We start from the raw sequence: 16407 nt of genomic DNA, 5'->3' as shown, positions 1-16407 counted from the left end.
TGGCTGAAAAGAGATGAGCCCGCCGACCCCGCGCCCAAGGGGAAACAAGGCGTCACAAACACACTTTGGGTCCGTCAACTGAGTACCGTAAATAAGGCATACATGTTCTGCCACATCTTCAGTTACAGAAACACATTACACCCCAGTGCCACCCATGCAGCCACCATCAACAGCGCTGGTGACCGTTGTCAGGTGCTAAGACCACCAACACAACTAAAGTGCTGCTAAATTACTGGCAAGGCCACGCAATCCCGCGTCCACCCTCACCGCAAACTGCAAACGCTAATTCCTGGGGGGGACACTGACCCCTGCCGTTCCCATGCTGCACGATGTCACAGCATCCGCAGCAGGAACATCTACAATGGCTGAGCTCGAAGGAAAAACCCCCCTGGCCATAAAACAAGGGACGTGCACCAAATGTTGAAGGCACAAATCCCACACTCCCAAAGAGCTAGCACGCAATGCCAGAAATTAAGCTGCCCCAGTTGGAATCATATCTGGGTCCAATCTCAGGCAAAGACCTTTCGCCCCTGACCACGGTTGTATGCAGGGGGCATCAGACGCTCTCTGCCGCCCCAAACGAAAAAGAACCGGGACAATGTACGAGATTAGTCAGGCGCTGTAATGCAAAAAATGATCCAAAACAGTGGCAAAGCGACCCCAACGACTGCCCGTGTACCGCGTCGCTCGCCCTTTAAATTGCAACCCAGGAGGGCAGGCAAAAGGCTACACATTAGTCATTGGTGTGCGCCAACTGCACTCCGGTGGCAGCAGTTGGTGTCTGGACAATGAAGGCAGGCCTCACGGCGCGCCCCAACAGCCGTACCTACCGCCTGTTTGTAATGGTACTCTGTCTGTATGCATTCCAAGTGCACTGCCGAAGAAGAAATAAACATTTCCCCGGGCCAAAGCCCCCGATCAATAAAATGTGCCTTTAAGTCTGCCACCTCGACCTTTACCTTTCTTATCAACCAAACGGTGCCTGCCCGTGCAACGCAATGGGAAGCGCCATGCCACAAACCCATCCCGCGCACCGATATAGAAATCAACCTGGGCCCAGTTCCCAGTGGCTAGCTGGTATTGTTCTGGGGGTCTCAGCAAGCTGTGGCTGAGCTGCGAGGTTGTGCGCTGTACACGAGCACAGTATTATCATAACATATTCCTGCCCGAGTTGCTAGCCCAGACTCGCTAGTGTGGACGCGACCCGGGCCAAGAACCCATATTAGCGCCATTGAAAAAGGTGACGGTGAGGCGGCGGAGGCCTGCCGTTGGCCCGAGAGGCACGGGAGGGGGCGGGGAGCACCTTGTGTGGTCCAGCCCCGAGCGCGCGCTCAGCGCGAGGGGGCACCCAGCAGCGAGCCAGGGAGTGCGAGGCCGAGCGAGACCCTAAAACGAAGCCCCCATGGACCTGCACACCTAGACACGCACCCCTTCTTAGTTGGCGGCTCGGGGGAGGGGTGGTGCATGTACGGGGAAAAAAGTTTTAAATAGCCGGTCTTAGCATTCCTTAATTGTATTCATTGCGTTAGTCAGCCTCGGAAAGTTGAATTGGGTTGAACCTGCCTTGCCGAGATTCACACCCAAGAACGTGAGCTCGCTGCCGGTGTCAGCGGCGAGCTTTAAGTCACTGACCTATATCCGGCGCGTGACAGCCTGTGCCATCCGGGCCCGTAACTTCCTGGAAGGGCCTCTATTAATGGGCCGCAGACTCATACGGCACACGGTGCGCGAGTCGGAACCCGCGGCGCGTTACCCGAGCCCCGTCCCCGGACCGCCAACACCCGGAAGGCATCGCCCCCGCAGCTCCTGCCCCGTGGTCGGCTGCCAGCGCCGGACCTTGATCCAGGCGGACTCTAGGGCCTCAGGCACCGTGGGGCCCTGAGGAAAACAGGAGACCGGGAGCGCCAGGGCCAAGCCGCAGCTCACAAGCAGGGGCCCTCCACACTCCCAGAAGCACCCAACGCCGCCCCGCACCGGCAGTATGGAGAGGCTCCCTGGTAAGTCACCGCAGGCCTGGGCCGCAGCGCACGGGGGGGGCAGCCTGCACCTATTTGTTGGGTACCAAGCAGTGCCAGCACCTCAATCTTGCCCAGCTCGGCCCCGGGATCCCCGCCTCAGAGACGGGGCCGGCTCGACACCAGGCCAGGCAGCACAGGATGGGCGGCGGCACACTACCCCCAGGCCCAGTCACGACCCTCGGGCGAAACAGAGGGTGGGCACGAGGTTGCAGGGGACACCGCATCCCAGCCACAGGCTGGCCCGAGCGAGACCGGCTGCGTGACCTGGCCGGAGCTACTCCCCTGCTCCCCCCCCCTCATCCCCGGCAGCCTCCAGCCGAGGCTGGACCGCCCACCCTAAATCACCCGCAAGGGGCGATATGGCTTTGGAGGGTCTGGGGGGGGGGCTAGGCCTGCACTCACCGCCTAACAGGTCAGCTCCAGCACGAGGTGTAGACGGCGCGTGTCCATGCAGCGTGCGAGGCGAACAAGAGGTCGCCAGCATGGTGAGGGAGGGCTATGTAGCCTCCCCCCTCGCACAAAGAAGCCCCGGCAGTGACGCCCCTCGCGTCACTTCCGGGCAGGAAAGAGGAGGGGGACACCGGCCAGAGTCCCTGCTTCCCAGGAGGGGAGGCGGGGAGGGGTGACTGGTGCCCAGGCGACACTAGGGCGCCGACCGCTCTAGTGGCCCCCTGTGGGGGCCGCGGTCAGCAGCACAGTGAGGCTAAAAGAAAACCTTCTGCACCCATACTACCCCAAAAATATATATGTTCATGAATTACTACATTATCAACGTTAGGTCAGAGCTTGGCAGGTATTTAACGGTGAATGTTTTTCTTTTCACACTGCCTTGTTAGTAATAAAGGATCCCTGGTGCTAGTATCATTACGTTCTGCCACTGGAACTCTCCAAAAGAGAGTAAGTAACGACTAACGCAATTCTAACAGTTTGCTTAGTGAGTTTGTTTCAGTTAATTAAAACCATTTCGTTTTTCCGAAACAAAATATAGAAAACCATAGTAACTTAGAGAAGTTCCATACGACATTATTAAAGCTGAATTAATAAACAATATAAAATACAGCATTCTAACAGCAGGGGCTGCATTGCGTTGGATTGTCATTTAAGTAATCTCCGGAGGAATGTTAAAATTGTACAAGACCTCGCTCCAATACGTTAAAATACTTGCAGCCAGACTCTGGATAATGTTTTATTATAAGGCAACTCCTTAAAGCTGAAATAAATGATATGGCTTATTGATCTTGGTGTCAGTTCCTGCTGCAGAAAACGTCAGAGAAAGAGGGAGCTGTATACAGGGCCCTCTACTGTTACTTAATATTGAAGAATGTGGCTTAGTTTTCCTTCTGTGGGCCGATTGGAACACTTTAAGCCAAGGTTAAAGAGAGCTGCACACGATAGCATTTTTTCGACAATATCCTACACGGGACGTGTGATCGACCGACCAATCGGCCGAGAACAATTTATGTGTTAAGCCAATGTACGAAATAAGCGGCTCAGCTGCTCGCAGCACTTCGGGATGGATAGCACACTGAAGACAGTGATCCAAATGAGAATAAAAGGGGTGGGTGAGCCACGGGAGTGGCTACGATGTGCCCCGTGAATACTTTCTTTCACTTGTTGATGGCAATGTTGCCAGATTGGGCTATTTCCCGCACAATTGGGTGACATTTTTCCCAATTGTGCAGGAAAAACCCATGCCTGGCGGGGGACTACTTTTCGGGCGATATTTAGTGCAGTGTGCGCAATTTACTGGTTTGGGGGGGCGCCGACCACGATGAGTCTGTGGCATGCACCTATCACAGTGGTGCAGAAGGTCCGGTGGCAAATGAGCGCGCAGCGCGTTCTGACATCAGTGCAGCACAGTGCTAATAATTGGACGAGGCCCCAAGACCACCCACCCACACTCGTGTGAATTGTTGTGAAGTGCAGCCAAGACACCTAGCTTGGTAGTAGTGTGAGCGGGCCAATGTGAGTCCCTAGGGCTGTCAATCTAGTAGAGCACGAAAGCGCTACCAATGATTGACAGCTCTGCGAGGCGCCGCGCTGCCTATTCCTGAAAATGCTGGCTGGGGGGGTGACACATGCGCTCTCTCTTTCAGAGTTTCGGCGCGTGTCGGGACAACAACCCTGGACGACTGCACAGGGTTGGAGGCATAAGATGGCCTTGGAAGTTTCTTTGTGTGCACCCTCCTGTCTCTCAATTCGAGATGTCCACCCTCTGTGACTCCTCTGCTTCGGTCCTCATGCAGCAACCGCCGGCAACACCGGTACATGGCGCAGGCACCCCGTTAAGGTATGCCTAGTATGAACAAACCTGCACCCTTTGTAGATGGCCCCAGTTATAAGTATAGTTATCAGTGGGCCGTTATTAAACAGTGACAGCTGTCAGACATTGCCAGTAAATAAGTAAGGCTCCTGTTTCTCTTCTCGAGGAAGAACTAACTGCCTTTACTGCTTTGTAGTTTTATCTGTATATCTCTTCGAAGCCCTAACAACGGGCATTTGTAGAGTGATAACATGCTACTTCTGGGAGTATTGGGTGGAAAAGCGTGCTCTTCTTGTGACTCGTGTTTGTATTGTTTCAGTGTCTTACGTGTTTCGCTATTGTGATTGTATGCCTGCGCCTTGTGTAGTGAGGGGAAAAGGAGCGAGACGTAGGACGCATAGGCTTGTGAGAGTTAGGATGTGAATGGAGAGAAATTCGAGAATGTTGTGTGGCCGGCGTGGGAAGTATTTTGTGTGTGTGTTTATATACCAAAGGGCCTGCTTCCAGACTGTGCCGGTGAGCATATAGCTGCGCATAAGTTTTGAATTAAGTAGTGATATATGGCTGTACTAGTGGTGGGGCCTACCAACCTTATGGTAAAAGTTGCCAGTATTTCTTGAGCATAATCCTGAGTCTTGTGTCGCCCTTTTCCATCGCTTCCAATGCAAGTAGCTCTGTCCTCTCCCCTTTAGACTATCTTGGGAAGAGCTAAATCATCACTGTCTTGTATCGATTATTCTACCCGTTCTTTACTGATGTAAATTGCCATGCTGGGTTTAAACAGGACAGAAGTCTTTCAGCAGTGATTCTCCCCTTGCATTTAGTACAGCCATACGCCCATATCACAGGCAGCTCAGGAGCTCAATTCGGTCACAGCGCTGCAGAGTCTGGCCTGAGCCTTCTCTGTGCCTGCTTCAAAAATGTTGCAGTATGTTGTTAAAGACTGGCTTCACGAATCCTTTCCCTTGCCTCTTTATTATTTTATTTTTTTTTTATGCTTTTTTGGGCCTTTCGTGGATGTAATCAGCTTACGCAGTAAAAAAAATGTACATAAGTATAAAATGTATGGTCACTCGTTTTTTTGCTCACTGTCCCACCTCAGTTTTGACCCGGCCATATACAAATCATGTTTCACACTGATCCTCATGGGAACCGTCCAGCCCAAACTGTCTGGCCAGGTCCTCCCTGAACCGGAAGCCAAGCAACCTAGGAGGAGTCTCGGCCTAGTAAGTGCTCTTCAGCCAGGTATTGCGTGGTTCGAGTGAGACTGGGATGAGCATCACACCTTTTTGTTAGCAAATATTGGAAGCCTTGTGATGTACTGTTAATTTATTGTTCCATACACATAAGTGGCAGGTTTATGTATGCCTATGTCTGGCACTGCTGTGCTTACAGTAAGCCAAGGTATGGTATTTTCATTTTTCTTGTTTTTACAATTTCTGTCCACTTGCAAGGGCCAATATGGTGGTGGACAATCTATTTGTTGTTTGCTCTTAGACATACAGTTTTTGTAATGTAATTACAAGATCAAAATGGCAACTTAAAAATGCAGTACTAATAGAATCTGCTGTCTGAATCACTCACACCAGCAGTTGGACAAACTGAACACATTAAGCTCTTTGATATTGTTCAATGTCAGTTAGCCCCCAGATTTTGGTAGAGATGCATATTTTTCTGGAACAGTGTCAAAATATGTTTAAAACGATTATCAGTTTCTTCTTACATATCCGGAGTATGTCTATTTATATGTTTAGGTAAACATACACTACTGTCTCTAGGGGCAAAAAAACTTCATAAATAATATTGTAAAGTGTAAGAAATTGGGTTATTAGTTGAGAGCAGTGAAAGCCCCTCTCAAATAATAAACACAATCCTTGTCAGGGTGCGCCACAAAAGGAAATAAATACATTTGTGATTATCCCACTGGTAGATTGGGACAAAGCCAAATAATTATGCAGCACTCCAGCAGTAATAAAGTGAAATACAATTCCAATTCAATTTACAAAATGGAGCGAATTTAAATTAATAAAATGACAAAATCCAATTAGTAGAACCTAAGATGGGTCTAAGGTTCACATAACAAAGTCACAGTGAGGACTGGTCTTAAAAATGAGTAGTGTTAAGGCAGGTGCCCAGTTAACTCTCTCCCACTGTCTGTATATTGAATAGAATGTATATTTGTCCTTAAAATTGTTTCTGATGACTATTTCTGCATAATTTGAGACTTGCAACTTTGGGCTGGTTTTTGGGCTGGAACTGGTCTGCGTTGGGCTGGATTTGAGCTTATATTTGAGCGGCTTTGGGCTTGGGATGGGTCTCAAAATCTGGCAACACTGGTTGATGGTGTGTAGGTTTGTGACGGAGCAGTGGCATAGACTGACAACTACCACTGCAGGCAGCAGGTGGGGGGTATTCTTCTTCCGTGGCCAGTGGAGGGAAGGAAGATACAAGTGACAGCCCGACGACTTCAGGACAGTAGTTAGAAAGGGGACGAGAAAAGCTGCATTCAGCTTGTAGTTTAGTTACGTGGTCAAACTGACAGCTTTAGGATTTTGAGAGATGAGAGCACTCGCATAGCCTTCGTTTTACCTACACTCACCTGTGTGCCTTCCTTCGGCATGTCTAGCCAGCGGCTGATAGCTCCTTGGGAACCTGCAGTGCCGTGATCTTCATGGGCACCTCGGACTCCCCCTGGGGCTCTTGATCATCCATGCCGAGTTTGCTGAAGAAGATGAGAGCAATGATGGGCTCCTGCGCAGACAAGCTGTGACGCGAGATTCTCCTCGAGCTAAGTAGGGGGCGGGGGAAGCAAAAGAAAAGGGCAGCAGATTGATCTCAACGCGCTGCTGGAGGAGGAAGAGCGTGCCCACCTTACAGCCGGCTTTTCCAGCGCATCCCACCAACTAGCGACTGAAGCCGGCTGCTGCAATTCTCGCGAGAGCCTAGGGAACGCTTTTGCCAAAACGCACTAAAAACAAAGAAGCTTCGCTCGCGCGCACACTCTACTAGGGCTCATACAATGAGAGCAGAAAACATAGAAGATAGACAACATGAGGAAATAATTACAACCAGCGCTTTCCTTTGTGAATATAGATCCACTGCAACAAAAAACAAGCATTTGCAATCCAAGAGGACTCGCATTTACGCGAGACCTATTGTTTTGCAAACGGGAGTACGGGTGGGCGGGCATTAATAAGGCACGAACAAAGTAAGTGGGGGGCGGGAGAGAAGGCTCGGACAGCGGGAGGGGTGGCACAGGAACAAAGTGGTGCTCAGGAAACACGCAGTGAAGGGTCCAATAGCCGTGGAAGGAGACATGGCCTTCATAAGGCGGGACTAGCAGCCTCTAAACCAACCAGTAGGCAGCACTTAGAAAGGAAAAAGCCAAAAGCCAAGGAAAAAGTGGGCGGGTGGTGGGTGGGGCTTCCCTCACCTATAGTGTATACTGCATGCCTCGCAAAGCGAGCAGCGCATGCGCTGCACCGCTAGCAAAATACCTAAAAGTACAGAAATTAAAAGATAGGAACAGCAATGTCAAAGGGCAAAATATTTGAAATAAATATCTGAGGATATTGTAATTGTAAACGGTATTTATATGGCGCTTACCACCCCTGATGGCAAGAAATATTAGCATAATGTTGACTAGCGATAAAATATTAGCTATTTACACAGCACAAGCCGCAACATGACTTGGAAATGAGTGCTTAATAATCGGCGATATTGTTTATTTAAAAAAAAGGGGTACGGGTTTTATCGCTCTCGGAAGGATGAAAGGCAAATGGATCTTGTTGGACTTGGCCCTTTTTGCAGGGTCATCCCTAAACCTTTTGTCTTCCTCCTGCATTTTTTCTGACCTGTTGTTGGCTGTTTTATGACTCTGGGCACTTTACCACTGCTGTTCAGTTCTAAAGTGCATATGCTCTCCCTATGTAAAATGTATATGTTGGTTGGATTCCATGATTGGCTTATTTGGTTTACTATCAGACCCCAGTAAAGTGCACCAGGAGTGCCAGGGCGTGTAAATACAAATGCCGCTGGTGGGCTCGCAGCACTGGTTGTGCCACCCACAGAAGCGGCCTGGTAAAATGTGTCTAGGTCTGCCATTGCAGAACCTGCGTGCAGTCTGGTACTGACATGCTGACTGGCAAGTGCACCCACTTGCCAGTCCCTAACCCTTCCCTTAACTTCATGTTAGTCACCCCTATGGTAGGCCCAAGGGCAGGGTGCATTGTAGCATAAGGTAGGACAAGCCCTGATGTGTGTGGCATGTCCTAATAGTGAATTACAGCCATTTTCGTTTTTCACAATTGTAAGGCTACCCTGTTCTCATAGGCCAGAATGGGCTGTTAAGATAGTTACATCCTATGATCCTAACAGACCCAGGGAACATGGTAGAAAATCGAGTTTAGTATGCCTGAACTCAGAATAATAAGGTACATCTTTTCGTAAGGTTTATTTTAATATTCTGCGTTTGCAAATGCCACTTTTAGAAAGTTGGCCTTTGCTTGCCTAACCATTTCAGCCCGCCTCTGCGTGATGTGTATCTGCTGTCTGGCTTGTGTGAGTGACAGGGCTGGGGAAACCCAGATGGGCAGGGCTAGGTAGCCTGGTGGTGAATAGAAAGATTAACCTGTAGATGGGTGGGAGGAGTACACCTGGACTCTGAATAGGGCTGTGCTCTGCCACCACAATGCTGGCTCCGCCCCCTGTGGAGCGTCTGATAGCTCTGCCCTGCACCCTGAAAGAAGAAGCCTGCATCGCATAAACAAAGTGCTCAAGAACTGGACTGAACTAGGCAAGGGCCCCCCTGGCCTGAGAGAACAAAGGATTTGTGGTATAAATGTAGGAGCCCTGCTCCTAAGAAACTAGATCCTGTCCTGCCAAGAAGAAACCTCTGTCCGACCTGAAGGAACTGGAAAAGCTGCATGGAGGAGTACTGTCCCTGACCTGGGGGATTGGCCTGCAGTGGTTGCCTTGCTGCTGAAGAAGAGCAAGAAAAGACTCAAGAAACTTTTATTTGACTTGTGCTGAGAGATCTCCAAGGGCTTGTGAGTGAGCTTGCCCCCTGACCGAAGTCCAAGGACCAGTGGACTTCACCGCCGTGAGATCGCCTTGGAAAAGAGACCGTTTTCCCCGCATCTTCAACTCAAACTGCTGTGGACGTCTCGCTGATCGCAGCGTACCCCTGAAAGCTGGTATCCTGCTGTCCGGCGTGAACAACGTGACTAAGGCCCCTCTACGAGCCGTAGCTCGCACCGCAAAGGAAGGTATCGTCCGGCCTGAGCAACGCGACTAACAGGCCCCTACGAGCCGTAGCTCACACCGTAACAGAAGGACTGCGAACCGTACTTGCTACTATCCCCTACGAACCGTACTGCCGGCGTACGCTCCTTTCCCCTGCTTTGGAAAGGCTGTGGTGCGTACGGTAGTTGCGTACGTCTCCCCTGTGCGGAGCGTACTGTTCGCTTGTATCCAGCGCTTCGAATCAAGATTGCCGATCTCATGGTACGGCACGAACGCCGCGACGAACTTTGAACGCACCGTACCTACGCACTGTCCCCTGAAGCCCTGCACGCCCAAGGTCTAACGTACCGTAGTACGCATCGCACCAGGAGGACAACGCACCGTACTTCGCGCTTGATGTCAGTGCAGCATCCGTGACGAACTCGCCAAAAGTAAAGGTACTGTGCCTGTTCGCACCGTAGGGTGTACGCTTCATCCCGAAGCACCTACAGTGCGTGTGAGACCCGTTCCCAAGCAGTTTTTACCGCGTACGAAGCGTACGGACAGGAACGAAGCGCACAGAACTTTAAAACTACGCTAAAACCAAGAACTCTTTGTCTAATAAGTATTGTGGGCTATTTTTACGTTATCTGGTCTTGTGCTTAGCCTAAACTACATATATAAAGTATTATTTTTCTATATCCCAGTGTGGAGTCCATTTTTGGGGTTGTCACTGAGTTACTGTGTGTGTGTTCACAAATGCTTAACCTGAACGCTCTGAGATAGACCTTGTCTGCTCGCGCCAAGCTACCTAGAGGATGAGCAGGGGTTATTGTTGGAGTGTACCCCCCTACCCTGACTGGAGGAAAGGTTCCCTGCTTGACACAAGTACCTACCTGTGCCAACCAGAGAACACGGATTCTAACAGATCTCTCCTAGGATTTTTAAATCTTGCAAGCTCGTTTTATGGGCAGGCGAAAATAATGGCGATCACAATAATGATACAAGTGCTCAATCATAGATACAATCACATTTATGACAATACTTTTTCAGCAGTAGCAATAATGAAATTATTATTTTTATTAGTAGTAGAAATAGTTTTGCAATTTTAATTTGTTCTAATTGTATTCTTAATTATAACCAAATAAATATTACTGTTATGTTATTATTATTGATAGTATCATAATATTTAATCGTTATTGAAATTAATAACCGGTTCAGGCATAAAATCCATATCGATGTGGTTTTTATATTAGTTAGCAGCTAGACCGTTTGAACTGAAAAAGCGTTATATAGTATATTTATGGTCACAGCCAACAGAGTTTGACCACCAAGCAGGCCTTGGTGTATTTTTTTTACGCAGTGCTGCAAAGGATGGGCTTCGCCACACATGGCGCCTTGGTCTGCCTCCCTCTCAAGAGATGCTCGTTTTAAGATGATCTAATCGCAAACTCCTGACTTTTCCTGGACTGTCACTTCCCCTGGCCGGTGCTGGCATAAAGCACGCCCCTTCCCCCTGTCTACAGCCTCTCAGTGTATATATAGCGCCAGATAAAATCTCCCACCCCCTGCTGGGCGCTTGAAGAGGCTCGGTGTCCTGTTGACTCGTTTAAAGCTCTCCACGAAGTCAGCGGTGGTGAGGGGCACTTTATCACTCTGTATTATCACCATGGCCCCTCAGGAGGGGAGGCGATTTATGCTGCTGCTCTCTGCCCCCTCCCTCCCTGCTGCTCTCAGTCTGCGGCCACAGGCCCCAGGATCTGGAGGAGGTGGGGTGGGGGGCTGCACTGGTGCAAGGCAGTTCATTTAAGTGGCCCTTTTCAAGCCTCACACCCTTGTCATCCATTTTAAAAACAAGCGCGGCCGCGAAAGTGATAATTGCAAACAGATGGCGCAGCTGCTCGTTCCCGCAAGGTAAACGCCATACATGCTTGAGTGCTCATTGGAAACAGTGCAGTACATGCACGAGTTTCCCAAAAAGTCCTGAGTGGTTCCAAGAGGTCATCCTAATCAGCGCTGTACGCTGCGTTAGGCTCGACCTAAAAAAAGAAAGTCCCTAAGCAGAAAGCAAATCTGGTATTTTACTGACCTCTGCTGATCTTTTTTCTATCAAGACGGTTAAATAGAGGCAGATGAACAGAAAAAAAAGTCCCTAAGCAGAAGCAGACAAGTCCTAGGGCTGATCTCCAGAGCCCACAAAGTACATACACATATAAGTATATACTAAAGTATATACAAGAGGTCGCAAATGCTCGACCTAAAAAATTGTATAGAGAGGCATGCTGCTTGGGCTAATACAGATTTATTGAGTACGTGCTAATTACTCGATTAAAGCCAACACTTCCATGAGATGAGGAGAGGTAGCACCATTAGGCCATCATCAAAAGGCAGCACTCCATTGCAGCAGAAAGATCTAAGAAATAGCTGTATACTAGAGAGTGGTCCACAGTTCACGCTAAAGGGTACTTTTTTACTATCGACCTCTCCACAGGGGTATCAAACATTCCCTTATAGTTCATGATAAAGTGTACCTATTATCTAGGAGCGCTCCACAGGAGCACCAACAGGTGGTACTGTAGCACTGCCAGCAGTGGTATGCAACTGCCGGTTGTGCAATACCTTCAGGAGAGCTGGTGGCAAGAGAAGCACTTTATGTCTGTTCCCTGGTACTTCTAACAGGACTAATTAGAGATATGCCCTCCCCTCAAGTAGACATAATTTTCACGGGAGGGTGCCCATACTTGAGGAGTACTCATTATTTTCACTATTTATTTTTATTGGGAGGCATTGTAAAACACTGCATACCGATCAGAGGGAGCGCCAGGGAGCTTAATGAAGGGCTGTGCCACCTTCCTATGCAAGTTTGTTCTCATATTCTGTGGACAGATTTACAAGTTATGCTGTTATGAAATTTGCCAAGAGTATTATTTTTCTGCCCTATGATATTCATACACCTTTGCAGCCATATATGTTTGATTTTTAGATTAATTAACATGTTTGTTTCTATAAATGCTGTGATGTTTGTCTGCATTGAAGAGGTAAATCTGTTTTAGTGGTTCTGTAGTGATGCTAATGACTAAATTTAATATGTGCTAATTCATTTGCGGTGCGGATAGCTCGTTGGGGCTGTCCTGGCACAGGACAGCCCACCATATTTAGAGCTGTCCATCATGTCAACGGTTACTCTTTTGAAAAGTATTCCTGATGACTTGGCAGGAGCCCCTTCATGAAAACTATTAATGTCAGCCAGAACTATGCACTGCCCACTAGCTGCCATTTTCTCCCCAGAGTGGGGTTTCATTTACAAAAAAAAAAAGCAATGGCCTTGATGTGCAAAATGTTTTCTCCAGGTTGATGAGCTTATTTTCCAGCCAGATCCATCGTATATTGCATGGCAGACCTGGGCAGGAAAAATGTACTAAAGAAGGACCACCCTATATAGGCAAGGACTTCTGGCGTAAACAAAGGCCTAGCCTCGTGGTAGGTGGGCTGCTACTCAAAGTTTTCTGATGGCCGAACCAGTTAAAGCTCCTGCAACGAAAACTTAGCAGTTCTAATGGACGTGATGGGTCCCCAGCTTCACGAAACCATTAGTGACTTTCTTGATATTCTGGTTTATGCTCTGGAAAGAAAGTGGTGAACCAGCAGAAACAATAGGGACTGAGCTACCTTCAAATCAGCCCTCAACAACCACCATCGCTAGCTCAAAGACAAGAAAAAGGATGCCCTTACACGCCGTATCGAGACCATCGCCAACTAAACCAAGGAACTCTTCACCATCGTCATCGAGTTCACATCCCAGTCTGCCACCGGAAACTCGATCCCATCCTCACACGAAATCTGCAACACCCTCACAGACAACATTCACAAGATAGCAACCATCTACAGAAACTTCGATCCCCAACCCACTGACCTCCTCAGCATCCCATCAACCACTGCTGACAACCACCCGCTCTCCACATGGGAACAGCTAAGTACACCAAACACAAATACCCTAATGAGCTCCATCTACTCTGGATCATCCACCGACCCCTGTGTCCTCTGGCTTTTTATCCTCGGAAGAGACGGAATCAGTCACCAGCTCACCACCATCCTCAACACTTTCATCACCACAGCCACCTTTCCTGATGCCTGGAAACATGCAGAGGTCAGACCCCTCTTCAATAAACCATCGACAGACCCGAGTAAACTCCAGAACTTCCGCCTACCTATCCGCTCCCGTTGATCACCAAAGTCTTGGAGAAGGCCATAAACCTTCAACTCACCGAACACCTGGAGAGAAACAACCTGCTGGACTCTTCCCAATCAGGATTAAGATCCAACAACAACACAGAGACAGCACTAATCACCGCAACAGATGACATTCGCAGCCTCCTCGGCAAAGGAGAACCAGCCGCCCTGACTCTGTTCGACCTCTCCGCAGGCGTCGACACCATCTCCCGCCACACACTCATCACTTGACTATGACAGATCAGAATCACAGACAACATGCTAAAATGGATGTCATCTTTCCTCCCGGGGAGCACCCAGAGAATACGCCTTCCTCCTTACACCTCTGAACCAAACCACACCATCTGCGGCGTCCCACAAAGGTTCCTCCCTTTGTACTATCCTCTTCAACATCTACATAGTATCCTATGCCGATGACACCCAGCTCATCCTCTCGCTCTCAGCGGACCCCATCATCACAAAGACCAACTTCCACAACTGTATGAAGAACATCTCAGCCTCAGCTCAAAACAGACAAAACTGAAATGCTGATTTTCAGCAGACGCACCTCCCTCTGGAACAACTCCTGGAGGCCATCGGAACTCGGACCCGCTCCCACTCCAAAAGACCACAGCCATAACCTTGGCATCATCCTGGACAGCAAACTCTCCATAAAGCGCCTGGTCAACTCTCTCTCCTTAGTCTTCTTCCCCACTCTCTGCATACTCTGCAAAGTCTTTAAGTGGCTCCCCATTAACACCAGGAAACCGTGACGCAGACTCGGCAATGGCAACGCACTCAATGCAGGCACCTCCACCGAAATCATGAGAAGACTCCAGTCAATCCACAAAATGCAGCAGCCAGAATCATGCCCAAACTGCCGAAGAGGACTCACTTCTCCCAGCACCTGAAAGACCTCCACCACTCCCCATCCAGAAAAGATGTCAATTCAAGCTCTTGACTATGCCTACAAAGCCCTCAATGACCAAGGACCCGCCTACATGAACCACTGCCTGAACTTCCACTACCTCCCAGGAACCTCTGCTCTGCTGCTCTCCTCCTCGCACACATACCACACATCTGATGCTGCTGCACTGGAAGACGCTGCTTCTCCCACCTTGCTGCCAAGTCCTGGAACTCCATTTCCCTCCACCTTAGTACTTCATCATCGCTGACTCACTTCAGGAAGGGACTCAAAACCTGGATCTTCGACTGACACAGCAGCATAGCGACTCGATACCCTCTCAGGTGAGAAGCAGCACTTTAGAAATACAGCTTGATTGATTGATATAAACTGAGGTGGCAGATTTATCGAGATTTGGCGTAGGGCAGCGCAGCAAGTCACCATGCTGTGCTGCCCTATGTCAAAGTGAAAGGGAAGGAATGCACCGTATTTATCTAATACAGGGTATTTATGTTCTTTCCCCCTGCTCTGGCGCCGTTTTGTTAGCCTAGTACCAACACAGGCACCCTTGCACCATGGTGCAACGGTTCCTGTGTTGTTGGCAGAATTGTTTTTGCACAGGAAGGAGAACCCTCTTACACAGAAACAATCCATAGAGGTGTTTTCCTCTTTCTATGTGTGCTGCAGAAAGTGGCATACGTAGAAAGAGGAAAAAACAAGGAAAAATAAACATATTTCTCCTCATTACGCCTCACCTCGGGTGGTGTGCGATTTTGACACATACCCTAGTTTAAAATAGGCCTGGGTGGTGAACTTCGCCCAGTTCGCGGAGTTTTCTGCACTCCGCGGAGCTCGCGGAGTGCAGAAACTACGCTTCGCGAGGTGCAGCTGAGTTTTTTCCCTGCTCACGATCGCGAATGCTAGTTTCGCAAACGGTAACGGTAAATTTGCAAGCGCGAACTGCAGCTCGGGTAGAATTTCTACCCGAGCTGCAGGAATACCAGCACAAACTGCAGTTTGCACTGCACTGTGCCACTCGCGTAACTTCGCAGAGTTTTTAATAACTTCGTAGAGTTTTGCATAGCAAATATCCACGAACTACGCCCAGGCCTAGTTTAAAAGTCCTTGTAAATCTGGGACTACGTCAAAACCGATGGGTGTTGCGTGGGAACACCCAACGCAATGCCCATGGAACGCCTTCCTAACGCAGAGTAAGGCAACACAGCGATTTGTGCTGCCTTACTTTACTCCATAACTTTTAGGCCATGCAAAGGCTTTGCATGGCGTCATAGATATGATTTCACAGTTTGTGCCACTGTTGCGTCACAAAAAGCAACACAACGACTGCACAAGGGGCTCATGAATATGCCCATATTTTACTACGACTGTATATTGTCTCCATATTTCCCCTGTCAGTGACTATAATTCCTTCAAAACGTGGAGCGGGACAATTGATATTCCTGCAGAAAGTTTACATTGTGATATTGCTTTCTTGGATTTTGTTCCTTCTTTTATGATCTGTTTTTTACTCTTTATCTTCAGGCAGGTAAATTTGATATCATTCCGACAGTGATTGCAATTGGATCTGGAACAGGCATCTTTGGAGTGGTGAGAGCAAAAACAGAAATAATTATGATGCTAACAATCATTTTGATGTATTTTGTAGTCGTACGGGCGGGGTTGTGTGATGGGCATCTTACAATATGAATTGGAGTGAGATTCCTGCATTTGTACAATGTTCTCATAAGGGCCTTTTGCTTATTTTGGACAGTAAAAGGCATGGAAGTCAA

The 16407-nt window shown here is 48.8% G+C and overlaps 1 protein-coding gene across 4 annotated transcripts in view; it reads left to right on the top strand.

Moving 5' to 3' along the window:
• Positions 1–16407, top strand: part of P2RX1 (purinergic receptor P2X 1) — a 997156-nt gene that overhangs the window by 819005 nt on the left and 161744 nt on the right. For 3 of the 4 annotated variants that reach the window (XM_085646924.1, XM_085646927.1, XM_085646925.1), the window contains one exon: positions 16160–16225. The exons of the other annotated variant lie outside the window; for it this stretch is intronic. In XM_085646924.1, coding sequence (XP_085503050.1) covers positions 16160–16225 — 66 coding nt within the window. The remainder of the gene's footprint in view (positions 1–16159; positions 16226–16407) is intronic. 4 annotated transcript variants of the gene reach the window in all.

This window comes from Triturus cristatus, chromosome 3_2 (assembly GCF_964204655.1).
Source record: "Triturus cristatus chromosome 3_2, aTriCri1.1, whole genome shotgun sequence".
In the NCBI taxonomy this organism is placed as follows: Eukaryota; Metazoa; Chordata; class Amphibia; order Caudata; family Salamandridae; genus Triturus; species Triturus cristatus.
The sequence above is the reverse complement of the archived record's forward strand: the minus strand, read 5'-3'. Positions and strand labels throughout refer to the sequence as shown.